General features: G+C 35.6%; 1 protein-coding gene across 1 annotated transcript in view; it reads left to right on the top strand.

Annotated features, from left to right (window-relative positions):
- The first annotated feature begins 409 nt into the window (after positions 1–409).
- The window catches only part of LOC113078054 (netrin-G1-like), a 41,852-nt gene continuing 21,478 nt past the window's right edge, over positions 410–20,783 (top strand). Inside the window, exon 1 of the mRNA XM_026250329.1 lies at positions 410–1,048. Within this exon, the coding sequence (XP_026106114.1) occupies positions 417–1,048 (632 nt within the window). The 5' untranslated portion in view covers positions 410–416. The remainder of the gene's footprint in view (positions 1,049–20,783) is intronic.

Raw genomic sequence — 20,783 nt, 5'->3', positions numbered from 1 at the left:
CATTTTTACCTCTTTAGAGACTCCATTCTCTTGTTCTTTATGATCATGGATTGATGGAACTTAAAACAGGGAATAATCTTCGACTGGTTTTACTGGTTGTCTGCATGAAGGAACTTAACTTTAAATGGCTCTGTAAAAGATCTATGAGTCTTTGAGCATTTAATGGCCAGTCTTTATCGGGAATTAGCCAACAGCTGGAGAACAGATTCAACCACTGCTCCGCATCCATAATATTGCTCATGTACCATCAAGGACAGTGCCTTTGAAATATGAATAGTCTTCATTTCAATAGCCTGCACCAGCCTTTACTCCATATGTGCACACACATGAAAAAACTCATTTAAAAGCACTTTTGTTTGGATACTCATTTAATTGTTGTCTTCTTTATTTGCTTTATCTTGTAGGAAAACCCCTATATGTGCAACAATGAGTGTGACTCAGCCACAGAAGAGCTGGCCCACCCACCTGAGCTGATGTTTGACCATGAGGGCCGCAACCCCACCACCTTCTGGCAGTCCACCTCCTGGAAGAAATACCCTAAACCTCTGGCAGTCAACATAACCCTGTCATGGAACAAGACCATTGAGCTTACCGATGATATTGTCATCACGTTTGAGTCGGGTCGGCCGGAGCAAATGGTTCTGGAGAAATCTCTGGACTATGGACGTAGCTGGCAGCCCTACCAGTTCTATGCTACCGACTGCCTTGACGCTTTCACTATGGAGCCCAAATCGGTGAGAGACATTACCCAGCACACGTTGCTGGACATCATCTGCACCGAGGAATATTCCAGAGGTTATGTGTGGAAGAACGACAAGAATGTACGGTTTGAAATCAAAGACCGTTTCGCACTGTTCGCCGGGCCCAAGCTGCACAATATGGCTTCGCTATATGGACAACTGGACACAACCAAGAACCTGAGAGACTTTTTCACCATTACTGACCTGCGCATACGTCTTCTCAGGCCTGCCACGGGCGCCACCATGGTGGATGAGTACAACCTTTCCAGATACTTCTACGCCATCTCTGGCATTAAAGTACATGGCAGGTAAGACATTTAACTCAGTTGGGAAGTGCTGCCCTCAGCTCTTTTCTTTTTTCATTCTGTAGTTCTGTGTCTTGGGAGGCAGGCAGGTGTACTTTGCTTTATATTTTAGGGGTATGTTTTGTGAGTAGGCTTGAGTTATTTCAACAGCTAGACAGAACTACAGTGTATCGGTCTTACAATTATTTTTAACAATATATAAAAAAGATCCTGGGGGAAACATTTAGTGTACACTTGGAATCATTCATTTCAGTGTGCATGTTTTTGTGTGTGTGTGTGTGTGTGTGTGTTTTTTCTTTCTCTCCAGAATGAGAACCTTAGTGACATTAGAAAGTTTTTTTTTTTAGATCGTTCTTCGTGTTTTACTAAATTCTTGCATAGTAAGGATTTTTGCAGTGTTCTGAAATATATTTTCTCACTTGAAACCCTGTGATCAATCTCTAGACTGTGAAATTCACTGTTCTGACACCCAGGCTATAAACAGGGGTTCATTCTCTAATTATACACGTATCAGGGGCCATATCCACCTCCATCTCATCTCACCTTTAAATGTTCATATCTTTCAGTTACAATTTAAATAAAGTATATTTTAAAATATCTAATATAGGTGAAACTTTCTGACATTTTATTTTGTTGTATGCTTTATTTTTTATCTTTTAATAGTACACATAATACAGGAAATTCTACAGTATTTCATAAATAATTAGAACATGGATTGTTTTACTATAGAGGAATTAAATAGCAGGAAGTAAGCAACTTCACATCAGAGTGCCGTGTTTTGAGGGTGTGAATGTTTCCAAACCTGTTACTAGGTGAAGATGACAGTTGATCACAGAAGGCTGTAAATTTTAAACGTCCCTCAAGGCTGTGTTCCCATTAATGGTGCAGTGTGATGATCGGTGAGTGTCATCTCTGACGGATATTTATGAGAGCAGTGACTTGTCGTCTTGTTTCTAAAAAGGTAATCCAGAGTTCAGCAGAATGTGTGTTGTTGTTGTGTTTTCCGTCACTCCCTGTCATGGAGAATCATGATTCATCTCCCTCCACATGCTCACAGAAAACATACGCTCCTTCATCCGCTGAAATGCGTTTCTGCTTCACAGTGCATGAGCCACTAGAGTCTGGCAGGAGGCGGATGACCCCAAGCACAGGAATTCCTGATCTCAGTAGAGATTCAGTCTATATTGGTATGACACAAAGGAGCCAAGATGCAGCCCTAGAACAGAGAGATAAGTAGGTCAACAAAATAAAAGTAAAGAGAGGAGAAGGTACGCTTTAGTCATGTGTCAAACACTAATTTTTGTTGTGTGGAGATGCTGTTATTATTAATAGGGGTGGTTAATCTGTCTGATTTCCCGATTCGATTCGATTACGATTATTGAAGTCCCGATTCGATTACAGTCGATTTTCGATTATTAACGATTCTCGATTAACGATTATTGATTTTCCATTTCACAACAGTAAGTAGTAAACAAACTGTGTAAATCATTACTAATAAATGGTAGAAACAAACCGAATGCATGTAGCGGTTGGGATTTTCAGTTTACTACATGCAGCAGGCATTCTGATTCCATGTATGGGGCACATATATATTATTCATATGACACACAAACACAAGTAGACAAGACCTTTTTAGTTCAAAATCTATGCCCCGTGTCACATCGCCTCTGCTTCTGCTATGAGCAGCGCGACCATATCTGCCTCGCGCACGCGCCGAGTGTGCACAGCTCGGACTACTGTCAGTGTCATTGCGACTCCCCACCTTGCCTCCTAACTGTCCTATGAATACTTCGACCTCGTCTAACATACCCAGAGGCATTAGACAAAGTTTCCACTACAATACTGTCACCGCGATTGCGGAGAGGTGCGGTCAGAAGACAAATATACATGTCTAGCGCGGAAAAAATCTCCCGCTTCGTCCACGCAACTCTAACACGCCTGCTAATTTCGCAATGAACACTCCGACCCCTGCAAACATTGTTCACACCTCTGACATTTGGCAAAGGACCATTTACATTGGGCAAAGGATTCACCGTTTGTGCTTGGTGTACTTTCACTTTCAATATCACCGTCATCTTCTGAATACAGATATTCCCCTTCAGAATCAGTGTCCGCGAATAGAAGTCCCAACACTTCATTGCGGGTTTACTGAAGCCTTATTGATGCCATTAGATAATAATAAAAATAATAATGATAATAATAATAATCTAATGCCAATACTCGCTGACTTTGACAACATTGGTCAGATAAAATGGCTCACTCTCACAGTAGCTCCGCTTTTTTTTCGCACTGATTCAATGCGCTCTCGAATATTTTGTTAAGGAGCATTACGTTTTTTTGAGTCAGAGATTAAGTATTACATGTCTGCTATCTGGTGCAGGGGAGGTCGCGTGGAATTTGACACCCTATTTGACAAAATCGGCCGTTTTATTCAGTGCCGCATCTTGTCGAGTAAACTCGACCATGGTGCCAAGAGGGTTAGAGCTCCTGCCATGAAAACCAAAATAAATCCACACGCTTGCTTTGAGCCCAGATGGAGCTGGGTGGTTCGGTTGGTTGCTCGCTCCTGGTTTTTCCATTTTACACACCTGTTCTGGCTGCTTGCTAACTGGAACTGGGCGCGTTCGTGACGTTCAACTCCCGGTATAATTTTTTTTTACAAAATAAAATAATGCAAAAAAAAAAAAAAAATCGATTTTTGAAAATTTAATAATCGATTCATACTCGTCCATAACATACTCGCGATTAATCAATAATCGATTTTTTTCACCACCCCTAATTATTAATAATATTTTTTTGTATATATATTTTTTATAATAATCATTTTATTATGAGGGTCAAGCAGTGTTGTGGGTAACGCGTTACAAAGTAACGCGTTAGAGTACTCTAATTACTTTTTTCCTGAAATGTGTAACTTAACGCGTTAGTTTCGTGCGTAAGTAATCAGTAACTTCGTTATTTTTTTAAAAAAGTAATCCGTTATTTTAAGGAAAGGAAAATCCCGACTGCAGCCTGCTTTTTGTCAGACAGTAGGCCTAGGTCTACTGTGCCACCTGCGGATGTATCAGCGGAGCCGAAGCTCTGTGATCGTAAAGTCAATGGCTGTGATGCGTCTGTGCCCTGCGCCTGACCCTGTGTGTGTGTGGGTTTTTTTTTTTTTTTTCGAACTCCCGGCAAGATAGCAGAGAGGACAGCGTTTGGTTTATGGAAGTACGCACATTATTTTCAATTTGTCAACGAAAAAGAAAAGAACATCACGGTAAAATGCACACTCTGCTTTGGTGAAAAGCTTCTGTCGACCGCCAAAAATTCTACCTCAAATTTAACGCTACGTTTTAATCACTACTTTGAAGAGTAAATGTAAGAGGACTGTGTTAAAGCGAATTTAGGCTTGTGACTGTGAGTGACACTTTAATAATAATTATTTCGGCTATTAAGCGATTTGTCATTTGCCTGTGTGGCAGTGAAGGATTTAATTCGGTTTGTTATCATTTTTGTTTGACAGGCAGCTGTTAATTTCTGTTAGATCATTGGCTGGCTGGTTGTTCATCATTTCTAAATGGATTTAAATACAGCGGTCAAGCCAGCCGCACTTCAGAAAAACACCGTCAAGCCAGCCGCGAGTGAAATTTATATGCGCGTGTATTACTATAATTACGGCAATAGCAGGAACAACAGAGAGGGAACGCGCTTTCAGAGCGCTTTTCATCTATACGTTCAGATTTGATCTATGACGACCTTTTTCGCCCATCTGCTCTAATATTCGTGTAACTTATTTTTTTCCTTGACTGCTCTGTATTACTATAATTTTCAGCCTTTCAAAGCATTACAATTATTAGTAGAAAACGAGATATGGGACATTCATTGATTTAGAAGACACTTTTTTTATGATGAGAAAGAAGCAATTAAAGGTCAGTTCTTAAAGAAGACATCCCATACTATATCCATACCTCACATAAAACCATTTTACTGGAGCCTTTTAGAGATATAGGATAATATTACACTTTACAAGTCTTTTAAGATCCCATTTCTAACAAGTAGAAAAAAACAATGGTCAGTTCTTATAAGGGACTTCGCATACTATATGCAAACTTCATATCAAACCATTGTACAACAGCATTTTTGAGATATGGGACATTATTACACTTTAAAGGGTTATAAAGATCATATTTCTAATAAATAGAAAAAAACAATGGTCAGTTCTTATCAGGGACGTCCCATACTATATACACAAAAAATCATTTTGCTAAAGCATTTTTGAGATATGGGTCCATATGGCGATTAAGAGGGCTATAAAGACCCCTATAGCGGAGTACAAAACTTTTTATCCACAGGAAGAAGGAGGCGGAAACCGGCCATCAATCAAATAAGGCTTTTAATAACAAAATAAACAAAAAAAACGGCGACAGCCCTTCACGGACGACTGTCGCTTACAAACAAAAACCAAACACAAACTAAAATCATGGCCTGGCCTGGCCTGGCCCTCTCTCGTTGTTCACTGTCGTCGCACCCGTTTTTGTATCCTTCCATCTCCACCGCGGGACGCGAGACCGGTGAGTGGAGCAGGCGTCGCTCATTTCCAGTCACTCCACTGGCCTCATTCCGTTCTCATGGCTCGCGGCCCCGCCCCACTCATCACAACCCTATTTCTAATAAGTAGAAAAAAAACAAAGGTCAGTTCATATAAGGGACATCCCAAACTATATGCAAACCTCATATCAAACCATTTTACTGCAGCATTTTTGAGATATGCGTCCATATCGCGATTTAGAGGGCTATAAAGTCAACATTTCTAATAAGTAGAAAAAAACAAAGGTCAGTTCTTATCAGGGACATCACATACTATTTGCACCCTTCATATGAAACCATTTTACTGCAGCATTTTTGAGATATGGGACAATACAATGATTTAGAGGGCGATAAAGACACCATTTCTAATAAGTAGAAAAAAACAATAGTCAGTTCTTATCAGGGACATCCCATACTATATGCACACTTCATATGAAACCATTTTACTGCAGCATTTTTAATATATGGGACAATACAATGATTTAAAGGGCTATAAAGACACCATTTCTAATAAGTAGAAAAAAACAATAGTCTGTTCCTATAAGGGATTTCCCATACTATATGCACACCTCATATCAAAACCTTTTACTGCAGCATTTTTGACATATGGGTCCAAATGGTGATTTCGATGGCTATAAAGACACCATTTATAATAAGTAGAAAAAAACAATCGTCAGTTCTTATAAAGCACATGCCATACTATATGCACACCTCATATCAAAGCATTTTACTGCAGCATGTTTGAGATATGGGTCCATATGGCAATTTAGAGTGCTATGAAGACCCCATTTCTAATAAGTAGAAAAAAATAATAGTCAGTTCTCATCAGTGACGTCCCATACTATGAGCACATCTCATATCAAACCATTTTACTGCAGCTTTTTCCAGAAATGGGAAATTATTACACTTTAACGGGCTGTGAAGATCCCATTTCTAATAAGTAGAAAAAAACAATGGTCAGATCTTATAAAGGACATTCCATACTATATGCACAAATCATATCAAACCATTTTACTGCAGCATTTTTGAGATATGGGTCCATGTGGCAATTTAGAGGGCTATAAAGACAACATTTCTAATAAGTAGAAAAAAACAATAGTCAGTTCTTATCAGGGACGTCCCATACTATATGCACCCTTCATATGAAACCATTTTACTGCAGCATTTTTAAGATACGAGACATTTTTACACTTTAAAGGGCTGTAAAGATCCCATTTCTAATAAGTAGAAAAAAACAAAAGTCAGTTCTTATCAGGGACATCCCATACTATATGCACACCTCATATCAAACCATTTTACTGCAGAATTTTCGAGATATGGGACATTATTATATTTTAAAGGGCTATAAAGATCCCATTTCTAATAAGTAGATAAAAACAATGGTATGTTCCTATAAGGGATGTCCCAAACTATATGCACACCTCATATCAAACCCTTTTACTGCAGCATTTTTGAGATATGGGTCCAAATGGTGATTTAGAGTGCTACAAAGACCCCATTTCTAATAAGTAGAAAAAAAACAATGGTCAGTTCTTATAAAGGACATCCCATACTATATGCACACCTCATATCAAACCCTTTTACTGCAGCATTTACGAGATATGGGACATTATTAGAATTTAAAGGGCTATAAAGATCCCATTTCTAATAAGTAGAAAAAAACAAATATCAGTTCTTATCAGGGACATCCCATACTATATGCACACCTGATATCAAACCATTTTACTGCAGCATTTTCAAGATATGGGACATTATTACACTTTAAAGGGCTATAAAGATCCCATTTGTAATAAGTAGAAAAATAGAATAGTCAGTTCTTATCAGGGACGTCCCATAGTATATGCACACATCATATCAAACCATTTTACTGCAGCATTTTCGAGATATGGGACATTATTACACTTTAAATGGCTGTAAAGATCCCATTTCTAATAAGTAGAAGAAAACAATGGTCTGTTCCTATAAGGGACGTCCCATACTATTTGCAAACCTCATATCAAACCATTTTACTGCAGCATTTTTAAGATTCGAGACATTATTACATTTTAAAGGGCTGTAAAGATCCCATTTCTAATAAGTAGAAAAAAACAATGGTCATTTCTTATAAAGGACATGCCATACTATATGCACACCTCATATCAAAACATTTTACTGCAGCATTTTCGAGATATGGGACATTATTACACTTTAAATGGCTGTAAAGATCCCATTTCTAATAAGTAGAAGAAAACAATGGTCTGTTCCTATAAGGGACGTCCCATACTATTTGCACACCTCATATCAAACCATTTTACTGCAGCATTTTCAAGATATGGGACATTATTACACTTTAAAGGGCTATAAAGATCCCATTTGTAATAAGTAGAAAAATAGAATAGTCAGTTCTTATCAGGGACGTCCCATATTATATGCACACATCATATCAAACCATTTTACTGCAGCATTTTTGAGATATGGGTCCAAATGGTGATTTGGAGGACTATAAAGACATAATTTCTAATAAGTAGAAAAAAACAATGGTCAGTTCTTATAAAGGACATGCCATACTATATGCACACCTCATATCAAACCATTTTACAGCAGCATTTTTGAGATATGGGACATTATTACACTTTAAATGGCTGTAAAGATCCCATTTCTAATAAGTAGAAAAAAACAATGGTCTGTTCCTATAAGGGACGTCCCATACTATTTGCATACCTCATATCAAACCATTTTGCTGCAGCATTTTTGAGATATGGGTCCAAATGGTGATTTGGAGGGCTATAAAGACATCATTTCTAATAAGTAGAAAAAAACAATGGTCAGTTCTTATAAAGGACATCCCATAATATATGCACACCTCATATCAAACCCTTTTACTGCAGCATTTTTGAGATATGGGACATTATTACACTTTAAAGGGCTATAAAGATCCCATTTCTAATAAGTAGAAAAATAGAATAGTCAGTTCTTATCAGGGACGTCCCATATTATATGCACACATCATATCAAATCATTTTACTGCAGCATTTTTGAGATATGGGTCCAAATGGTGATTTGGAGGGCTGTAAAGACATAATTTCTAATAAGTAGAAAAAAACAATGGTCAGTTCTTATAAAGGACATGCCATACTATATGCACACCTCATATCAAACCATTTTACTGCAGCATTTTCGAGATATGGGACATTATTACACTTTAAATGGCTGTAAAGATCCCATTTCTAATAAGTAGAAAAAAACAATGGTCATTTCTTATAAAGGACATGCCATACTATATGCACACCTCATATCAAACCATTTTACTGCAGTATTTTCGAGATATGGGACATTATTACACTTTAAATGGCTGTAAAGATCCCATTTCTAATAAGTAGAAAAAAGCAACAGTCAGTTCTTATCAGGGATGTCCCATACTATATGCACACCTCATATCAAACCATTTTACTGCAGCATTTTCAAGATATGGGACATTATTACACTTTAAAGGGCTATAAAGATCCCATTTCTAATAAGTAGAAAAAAACAAAAGTCAGTTCTTATCAGGGACATCCCATACTATATGCACACCTCATATCAAACCATTTTACTGCAGCATTTTTGAGATATGGGTCCAAATGGTGATTTGGAGTGCTATAAAGACATCATTTCTAATAAGTAGAAAAAAACAATGGTCAGTTCTTATAAAGGACATCCCATACTATATGCACACCTCATATCAAACCCTTTTACTGCAGCATTTTTGAGATATGGGACATTATTACACTTTAAAGGGCTATAAAGACCCCATTTCTAATAAGTAGAAAAAAACAATGGTCAGTTCTTATAAAGGATATGCCATACTATATGCACACCTCATATCAAACAATTTTACTGCAGCATTTTTGAGATATGGGTCCAAATGGTGATTTGGAGGGCTATAAAGACATAATTTCTAATAAGTAGAAAAAAACAATGGTCAGTTCTTATAAAGGACATGCCATACTATATGCACACCTCATATCAAACCATTTTACTGCAGCATTTTCGAGATATGGGACATTATTACACTTTAAATGGCTGTAAAGATCCCATTTCTAATAAGTAGAAAAAAACAATGGTCTGTTCCTATAAGGGATGTCCCATACTATTTGCACACCTCATATCAAACCATTTTACTGCAGCATTTTTAAGATACGGGACATTATTACACTATAAAGGGCTGTAAAGATCCCATTTCTAATAAGTAGAAAAAAACAAAAGTCAGTTCTTATCATGGACATCACATACTATATGCACACCTCTTATCAAACCACTTTACTGCAGCATTTTCGAGATATGGGACATTATTACACTTTAAATGGCTGTAAAGATCCCATTTCTAATAAGTAGAAAAAAACAACAGTCAGTTCTTATCTGGGATGTCCCATACTATATGCACACCTCATTTCAAACCATTTTACTGCAGCATTTTTCAGATATGGGACAATATAATGATTTAGAGGGCTATAAAGACCCCATTTCTAATAAGTAGAAAAAAACAATGGTCAGTTCTTATAAAGGATATGCCATACTATATGCACACCTCATATCAAACCATTTTACTGCAGCATTTTTGAGATATGGGTCCAAATGGTGATTTGGAGGGCTATAAAGACATAATTTCTAATAAGTAGAAAAAAACAATGGTCAGTTCTTATAAAGGACATGCCATACTATATGCACACCTCATATCAAACCATTTTACTGCAGCATTTTCGAGATATGGGACATTATTACACTTTAAATGGCTGTAAAGATCCCATTTCTAATAAGTAGAAAAAAACAATGGTCTGTTCCTATAAGGGACATCCCATACTATTTGCACACCTCATATCAAACCATTTTACTGCAGCATTTTTAAGATACGGGACATTATTACACTATAAAGGGCTGTAAAGATCCAATTTCTAATAAGTAGAAAAAAACAAAAGTCAGTTCTTATCATGGACTTCCCATACTATATGCACACCTCTTATCAAACCATTTTACTGCAGCATTTTCGAGATATGGGACATTATTACACTTTAAATGGCTGTAAAGATCCCATTTCTAATAAGTAGAAAAAAACAACAGTCAGTTCTTATCTGGGATGTCCCATACTATATGCACACCTCATATCAAACCATTTTACTGCAGCATTTTTCAGATATGGGACAATACAATGATTTAGAGGGCTATAAAGACACCATTTCTAATAAGTAGAAAAAAACAATAGTCAGTTCTTATCAGGGATGTCCCATACTATATGCACACCTCATATCAAACCATTTTACTGCAGCATTTTCAAGATATGGGACATTATTACACTTTAAAGGGCTATAAAGATCCCATTTGTAATAAGTAGAAAAAAAGAATAGTCAATTCTTATCAGGGACCTCCCATACTATATGCACACCTCATATCAAACCATTTTACTGCAGCATTTTCGAGATATGGGTCCAAATGGTGATTTGGAGGGCTATAAAGACGTAATTTCTAATAAGTAGAAAAAAACAATGGTCAGTTCTTATCAGGGACGTCCCATACTATATGCACACCTCATATCAAACCATTTTACTGTAGGACTTTTGAGATATGGGACATTATTACACTTTAACGGGCTTTAAAGATCCCATTTCTAATAAGTAGAAAAAAACAATGGTCAGTTCTCATAAGGGACATCCCATACTATATGCACACATAATGGTTTGATATAAAACCCAGTCTACTGCAACATTAATGAGATATGGACCTATATTGTGCTTTAGGCGGCTATAAAGATAAAGGGTATATTCACTTCAGAGGCTCATAGAGAAATGTAATGTTTTCTAAAATCTATGAGTAAATCCATGGAAAACATTTTACTGTATGTTTTTTTTAAGAGCTAGCAAGTATTTCACATATAGAGTTATAAAACATTACATTTATCTATTCCAATAATAATAATAATAATAATAATAAACAATTGTCATAAGGGACATCACCAAATATGTGCAGCCATTATAAAAAACATTTCAGTTTACCAATCTGGAACTGCATGCATTCAGAGTCAGTTCTGAGACTTTGCATAACTTTGAGACATGTAGAAATGTCAGCTTATAAAAGTAGAGGAAAACGATGCCCATTTCATGCAAGGCACCTCCTACTTTATTAGCACAGCTAAAATAAAATCTGGGTACTTTGGCAGTTTGGACTTACATGTATTCTAATTCAACAAAATGCTATTTAACTACATAAGTAGGAACACTTACTATTTTTAAAAGGCACAGAATAATACTACCTTCGTGCAGAGTTCAGTGTCAATCCTGCTCCAGCAAACCTTTCTGTAACTATGAATTGTTCCTGACTCTTAATTAGATTAGGGTTGGAACTGAACTTTAAGTGAGATTTCCAGAAACAAGACTGGGGATACGCTATGATCCATTCATCCATTGAATGCAAGCTACTCTAAACTTTCACAGAGCAAAGACTCCATATTTGGTGTTTAGAAAGTGTGTGAAGTATAGTGTGACAGACAAGTGTGTGTGACTTCATATTTGCTGAAAGAATAGGGAGTGCCTTGCATGCAAAGGCCATTATTTTTATCTACTGTATGTATTTAACCTGATGTTTATATAAACCTCAAAACTGGGGAAAAAATATCCAGTCTATAATATATATATAAAGTAGCTCATATTCTATCAGCACAGATAGTCTGAAGTCTGATATATATATATATAAATATAAATATATATATATATATATATATATATATATATATATATATATATATATATATATATATATATATATATAATATTTTTAAATTTGGATGTATGCAACAAACTGCCAAAGTACACAGACTTCAGATTATCTGTGCTGATAGAATATGAGCTACTTTGTAAGAAAAGGCCATTATTTCTTTTAAGTATTTGAAAAAAACATTTCTATAGGTTGCAAAAAATTAGGAAATATTAAAATGTATTTGAGTGTTTTGTTCTATATGAATGCATGCTTCTACAAACTGCCACAGTACACAGACTTCACATTAGGTGTGCTTAAAATGTAGGAGGAACTTTAGAAGGAACAGTGATGGGAATAACGGCGTTATAAATAACGGCGTTACTAACGGCATTACTTTTTCCAGTAACGAGTAATCTAATTGATTACTCTTCTCATCTTAATAACGCCGTTACCGTTACTGCCAAAAAATGCGGCGCGTTACTATAACAGATGATGAAGCTGTTCTTTTTTTTCATCAGACCAACTAGATCTCTGAGCGAGAGGCAAATATTTTTTTTTTACTGTTCTTCCTTGGTTAGTGGGCAGAGCACGAGACAAGCCCATAAATGCTGACGATTGGCTGAGGTAGAGTAAAATTTAATTGTAAGCCAATCAGAGGTAGAGTTGGGCGGGTGTTCGAAAGCACGCATAGTAGTGATGGGAATTCGGCTCTTTTGACTCAGCTCACTGAAAAGAGCCGGCTCTTTGGCTCACAAACGGCTCTTTAAATGACTTTGACTATAATATTTCAATTTTTATTACATAATTATTTAATTTCTATAGGCTAAATTTGAAAAAATAGACTCGGCTCTTCAGATATGCGAGCCAGCTCCCGAAGTTCAACTAAAAGAGCCGGCTCTTAGAGTCGGCTCATTCGCGAATCGCGAACGACTCATCAAAAGCTCATTCGCGAACGAGTCGATCCATCATCACTAACGCTCATTCGCGAACGACCCATCATCACTAACGCTCATGAATTGCGAACAACCCATCATAACGCATAGTCGGACAGGACAGGACACACAAGGAACAACACAAGCCAGTCAGTCAACGAGAGACAGGTATGGCGACGAGCCCAAATAATCCAACAGTAGCCTTCTCTAAATAGAAGTATACATTACTTTTTCCTTCAAGAAATTAAAGAAACAATAAAAGGAAATATCAAAAGTTCCCAAAAATCTATCGTGTTATTTGCATTGATCCACTATATAAACATAATATCTACATACATGGAATTTGATTGGAGGCTAGTCTCACTTCAGATGTGTGTACAATGTTTCATGTTTCTGTTAATAATGTATTGTATTAAGTGTCCATTTCATTATACTATTCAGATTTATCATAAATAATTGAACATGCACATGTATTTTAAGTTCCTTTAAAGAGGGGTAGAGGTGGGGTCACATTTGAGCATTTAAAATTTAATTTTACTTGAAAGTAACGCAATAGTTACTTTCTTAAGTAACTAGTTACTTTTAAAATTTGTAACTGAGTAACTAATTTAGTTACTTTTTGGAAGAAGTAACTAGTAACTGTAACTAATTACTTTTTAAAAGTAACTTGCCCAACACTGAGAAGGAATGGCCTTTTTTTAAACTTATTTGAAATAGTTCTCAAAACTGGAGTTTCTGAGGATTTTCTTGATTTTTAACCCCAAATTGCTATCGTAAAATATCTTTATACACCAAATACTTCAGTAAAATAGTTTTATATAAGGTGTGCTTGTGGGATGTCCCATGTACTAACTGATCATTGTATTCTTCTACTTATTAGAAATGGGGTCTTTCTAGGCCTCTGAAACAGAATACATTTCAGAAAAACAGAAAAACATCTTTGCAAAATGCTAGAAATGCAGTAAAACTTTTTTATATAAGGTGTGAATATAGTATGGCAACTCCAATATACAAACTAAATATTGTTTTTTTTTCAACTTATTAGAAATGGGGGTTCCACTTTATATTGTGTCCCTAATACCTGTGTACTTAGTAATTAGATGTGTATGTAGTATGTAACCACAGTGTAAGTACACATTGGTACATAGTATCTATAGCTCTAATGTTTGTGTAACTACATATTTGTAATAACCCATTGAATGGTATGTGTAAGTACAAATGTGCAACAGGACATTGGTGATAAAATTTATTGGTAAGAAAGTACACATGTGTAACAGGACTAATAGCAATATTCAATTTATTATGTAATTACCCCTATGTTACACTGCAGTGGCAAGTAAATTAGGCTTTACATATAAAATGTGGTTGGTGTCCACAATGTTGCACTTTAAATGAAGTCGACAGTTCCTGAGGAGTTACCATGTAAGTACACGGGTATTAAAGTGGTGCACCAACTCCTCCCACTTTACAGAACCCTAAACCCACCCATCTCCACCACCTGGATCAAATGGTTCAAATTACTCTTATACATATTGTTGTAATAATGTCCCATATCTCGAAAATGCTGCAGTAAAATGGTTTGATATGAGGTGTGCATATAGTATGGGACATCCCTGATAAGAACTGACTGTTGCTTTTTTCTACTTATTAGAAATGGGATCTTTACAGCCATTTAAAATGTAATAATGTCCCATATCTCGAAAATGCTGCAGTAAAATGGTTTGATATGAGGTGTGCATATAGTATGGGACATCCCTGATAAGAACTGACCATTGTTTTTTTCTACTTATTAGAAATGGGATCTTTACAGCCATTTAAAGTGTAATAATGTCCCGTATCTTGAAAATGCTGCAGTAAAATGGTTTGATATGAGGTGTGCATATAGTATGGGACGTCCCTGATAAGAACTGACTATTGTTTTTTTCTACTTATTAGAAATGGTGTCTTTATAGCCCTCTAAATCATTGTATTGTCCCATATCTGAAAAATGCTGCAGTAAAATGGTTTGAAATGAGGTGTGCATATAGTATGGGACATCCCAGATAAGAACTGACTGTTGTTTTTTTCTACTTATTAGAAATGGGATCTTTACAGCCATTTAAAGTGTAATAATGTCCCATATCTCGAAAATGCTGCAGTAAAGTGGTTTGATAAGAGGTGTGCATATAGTATGGGATGTCCATGATAAGAACTGACTTTTGTTTTTTTCTACTTATTAGAAATGGGATCTTTACAGCCCTTTATAGTGTAATAATGTCCCGTATCTTAAAAATGCTGCAGTAAAATGGTTTGATATGAGGTGTGCAAATAGTATGGGACGTCCCTTATAGGAACAGACCATTGTTTTTTTCTACTTATTAGAAATTGGATCTTTATAGCCCTTTAAAGTGTAATAATGTCCCATATCTCAAAAATGCTGCAGTAAAAGGGTTTGATATGAGGTGTGCATATAGTATGGGATGTCCTTTATAAGAACTGACCATTGTTTTTTTTCTACTTATTAGAAATGATGTATTTATAGCCCTCCAAATCACCATTTGGACCCATATCTCAAAAATGCTGCAGTAAAATGGTTTGATATGAGGTGTGCAAATAGTATGGGACGTCCCTTATAGGAACAGACCATTGTTTTTTTCTACTTATTAGAAATGGGATCTTTACAACCATTTAAAGTGTAATAATGTCCCATATCTCGAAAATGCTGCAGTAAAATGGTTTGATATGAGGTGTGCATATAGTATGGCATGTCCTTTATAAGAACTGACCATTGTTTTTTCTACTTATTAGAAATTGGGTCTTTGTAGCACTCTAAATCACCATTTGGACCCATATCTCAAAAATGCTGCAGTAAAATTGTTTGATATGATGTGTGCATATAGTATGGCATATCCTTTATAAGAACTGACCATTGTTTTTTTCTACTTATTAGAAATGGGGTCTTTATAGCCCTTTAAAGTGTAATAATGTCCCATATCTCAAAAATGCTGCAGTAAAAGGGTTTGATATGAGGTGTGCATATAGTATGGCATGTCCTTTATAAGAACTGACCATTGTTTTTTTCTACTTATTAGAAATGATGTCTTTATAGCCCTCCAAATCACCATTTGGACCCATATCTCAAAAATGCTGCAGTAAAATGGTTTGATATGAGGTGTGCATATAGTATGGGATGTCCCTGATAAGAACTGACTTTTGTTTTTTTCTACTTATTAGAAATGGGATCTTTATAGCCCTTTAAAGTGTAATAATGTCCCATATCTTGAAAATGCTGGAGTAAAATGGTTTGATATGAGGTGTGCATATAGTATGGGACATCCCTGATAAGAACTGACTGTTGCTTTTTCTACTTATTAGAAATGGGATCTTTACAGCCATTTAAAATGTAATAATGTCCCATATCTCGAAAATGCTGCAGTAAAATGGTTTGATATGAGGTGTGCATATAGTATGGGACATCCCTGATAAGAACTGACTGTTGCTTTTTTCTACTTATTAGAAATGGGATCTTTACAGCCATTTAAAATGTAATAATGTCCCATATCTCGAAAATGCTGCAGTAAAATGGTTTGATATGAGGTGTGCATATAGTATGGGACATCCCTGATAAGAACTGACCATTGTTTTTTTCTACTTATTAGAAATGGGATCTTTACAGCCATTTAAAGTGTAATAATGTCCCGTATCTTGAAAATGCTGCAGTAAAATGGTTTGATATGAGGTGTGCATATAGTATGGGATGTCCATGATAAGAACTGACTTTTGTTTTTTTCTACTTATTAGAAATGGGATCTTTACAGCCCTTTATAGTGTAATAATGTCCCGTATCTTAAAAATGCTGCAGTAAAATGGTTTGATATGAGGTGTGCAAATAGTATGGGACGTCCCTTATAGGAACAGACCATTGTTTTTTTCTACTTATTAGAAATTGGATCTTTATAGCCCTTTAAAGTGTAATAATGTCCCATATCTCAAAAATGCTGCAGTAAAAGGGTTTGATATGAGGTGTGCATATAGTATGGGATGTCCTTTATAAGAACTGACCATTGTTTTTTTCTACTTATTAGAAATGATGTCTTTATAGCCCTCCAAATCACCATTTGGACCCATATCTCAAAAATGCTGCAGTAAAATGGTTTGATATGAGGTGTGCATATAGTATGGGATGTCCCTGATAAGAACTGACTTTTGTTTTTTTCTACTTATTAGAAATGGGATCTTTATAGCCCTTTAAAGTGTAATAATGTCCCATATCTTGAAAATGCTGGAGTAAAATGGTTTGATATGAGGTGTGCATATAGTATGGGACATCCCTGATAAGAACTGACTGTTGCTTTTTTCTACTTATTAGAAATGGGATCTTTACAGCCATTTAAAATGTAATAATGTCCCATATCTCGAAAATGCTGCAGTAAAATGGTTTGATATGAGGTGTGCATATAGTATGGGACATCCCTGATAAGAACTGACTGTTGCTTTTTTCTACTTATTAGAAATGGGATCTTTACAGCCATTTAAAATGTAATAATGTCCCATATCTCGAAAATGCTGCAGTAAAATGGTTTGATATGAGGTGTGCATATAGTATGGCGCATCCCTGATAAGAACTGACCATTGTTTTTTTCTACTTATTAGAAATGGGATCTTTACAGCCATTTAAAGTGTAATAATGTCCCGTATCTTGAAAATGCTGCAGTAAAATGGTTTGATATGAGGTGTGCATATAGTATGGGACGTCCCTGATAAGAACTGACTATTGTTTTTTTCTACTTATTAGAAATGGTGTCTTTATAGCCCTCTAAATCATTGTATTGTCCCATATCTGAAAAATGCTGCAGTAAAATGGTTTGAAATGAGGTGTGCATATAGTATGGGACATCCCAGATAAGAACTGACTGTTGTTTTTTTCTACTTATTAGAAATGGGATCTTTACAGCCATTTAAAGTGTAATAATGTCCCATATCTCGAAAATGCTGCAGTAAAGTGGTTTGATAAGAGGTGTGCATATAGTATGGGATGTCCATGATAAGAACTGACTTTTGTTTTTTTCTACTTATTAGAAATGGGATCTTTACAGCCCTTTATAGTGTAATAATGTCCCGTATCTTAAAAATGCTGCAGTAAAATGGTTTGATATGAGGTGTGCAAATAGTATGGGACATCCCTTATAGGAACAGACCATTGTTTTTTTCTACTTATTAGAAATGGGATCTTTACAGCCATTTAAAGTGTAATAATGTCCCATATCTCGAAAATGCTGCAGTAAAATGGTTTGATATGAGGTGTGCATATAGTATGGCATGTCCTTTATAAGAACTGACCATTGTTTTTTTCTACTTATTAGAAATTATGTCTTTATAGCCCTCCAAATCACCATTTGGACCCATATCTCAAAAATGCTGCAGTAAAATTGTTTGATATGAGGTGTGCATATAGTATGGCATATCCTTTATAAGAACTGACCATTGTTTTTTTCTACTTATTAGAAATGGGGTCTTTATAGCCCTTTAAAGTGTAATAATGTCCCATATCTCAAAAATGCTGCAGTAAAAGGGTTTGATATGAGGTGTGCATATAGTATGGGATGTCCTTTATAAGAACTGACCATTGTTTTTTTCTACTTATTAGAAATGATGTCTTTATAGCACTCCAAATCACCATTTGGACCCATATCTCAAAAATGCTGCAGTAAAATGGTTTGATATGAGGTGTGCATATAGTATGGGATGTCCCTGATAAGAACTGACTTTTGTTTTTTTCTACTTATTAGAAATGGGATCTTTATAGCCCTTTAAAGTGTAATAATGTCCCATATCTTGAAAATGCTGCAGTAAAATGGTTTGATATGAGGTGTGCATATAGTATGGGACATCCCTGATAAGAACTGACTGTTGCTTTTTTCTACTTATTAGAAATGGGATCTTTACAGCCATTTAAAGTGTAATAATGTCCCATATCTCGAAAATGCTGCAGTAAAATGGTTTGATATGAGGTGTGCATATAGTATGGCATGTCCTTTATAAGAAATGACCATTGTTTTTTTCTACTTATTAGAAATGGGATCTTTACAGCCATTTAAAGTGTAATAATGTCCCATATCTCGAAAATGCTGCAGTAAAATGGTTTGATATGAGGTGTGCATATAGTATGGCATGTCCTTTATAAGAACTGACCATTGTTTTTTTCTACTTATTAGAAATTATGTCTTTACAGCCCTCCAAATCACCATTTGGACCCATATCTCAAAAATGCTGCAGTAAAATGATTTGATATGATGTGTGCATATAATATGGGACGTCCCTGATAAGAACTGACTATTCTATTTTTCTACTTATTAGAAATGGGATCTTTATAGCCCTTTAAAGTGTAATAATGTCCCATATCTCAAAAATGCTGCAGTAAAAGGGTTTGATATGAGGTGTGCATATATTATGGGATGTCCTTTATAAGAACTGACCATTGTTTTTTTCTACTTATTAGAAATGATGTCTTTATAGCCCTCCAAATCACCATTTGGACCCATATCTCAAAAATGCTGCAGCAAAATGGTTTGATATGAGGTATGCAAATAGTATGGGACGTCCCTTATAGGAACAGACCATTGTTTTTTTCTACTTATTAGAAATGGGATCTTTACAGCCATTTAAAGTGTAATAATGTCCCATATCTCAAAAATGCTGCTGTAAAATGGTTTGATATGAGGTGTGCATATAGTATGGCATGTCCTTTATAAGAACTGACCATTGTTTTTTTCTACTTATTAGAAATTATGTCTTTATAGTCCTCCAAATCACCATTTGGACCCATATCTCAAAAATGCTGCAGTAAAATGGTTTGATATGATGTGTGCATATAATATGGGACGTCCCTGATAAGAACTGACTATTCTATTTTTCTACTTATTACAAATGGGATCTTTATAGCCCTTTAAAGTGTAATAATGTCCCATATCTTGAAAATGCTGCAGTAAAATGGTTTGATATGAGGTGTGCAAATAGTATGGGACGTCCCTTATAGGAACAGACCATTGTTTTCTTCTACTTATTAGAAATGGGATCTTTACAGCCATTTAAAGTGTAATAATGTCCCATATCTCGAAAATGCTGCAGTAAAATGTTTTGATATGAGGTGTGCATATAGTATGGCATGTCCTTTATAAGAAATGACCATTGTTTTTTTCTACTTATTAGAAATGGGATCTTTACAGCCCTTTAAAATGTAATAATGTCTCGAATCTTAAAAATGCTGCAGTAAAATGGTTTGATATGAGGTTTGCAAATAGTATGGGACGTCCCTTATAGGAACAGACCATTGTTTTCTTCTACTTATTAGAAATGGGATCTTTACAGCCATTTAAAGTGTAATAATGTCCCATATCTCGAAAATGCTGCAGTAAAATGGTTTGATATGATGTGTGCATATACTATGGGACGTCCCTGATAAGAACTGACTATTCTATTTTTCTACTTATTACAAATGGGATCTTTATAGCCCTTTAAAGTGTAATAATGTCCCATATCTTGAAAATGCTGCA

Source organism: Carassius auratus, unplaced genomic scaffold, assembly GCF_003368295.1.
Source record: "Carassius auratus strain Wakin unplaced genomic scaffold, ASM336829v1 scaf_tig00024100, whole genome shotgun sequence".
NCBI lineage: Eukaryota > Metazoa > Chordata > Actinopteri > Cypriniformes > Cyprinidae > Carassius > Carassius auratus.
The sequence above is the reverse complement of the archived record's forward strand: the minus strand, read 5'-3'. Positions and strand labels throughout refer to the sequence as shown.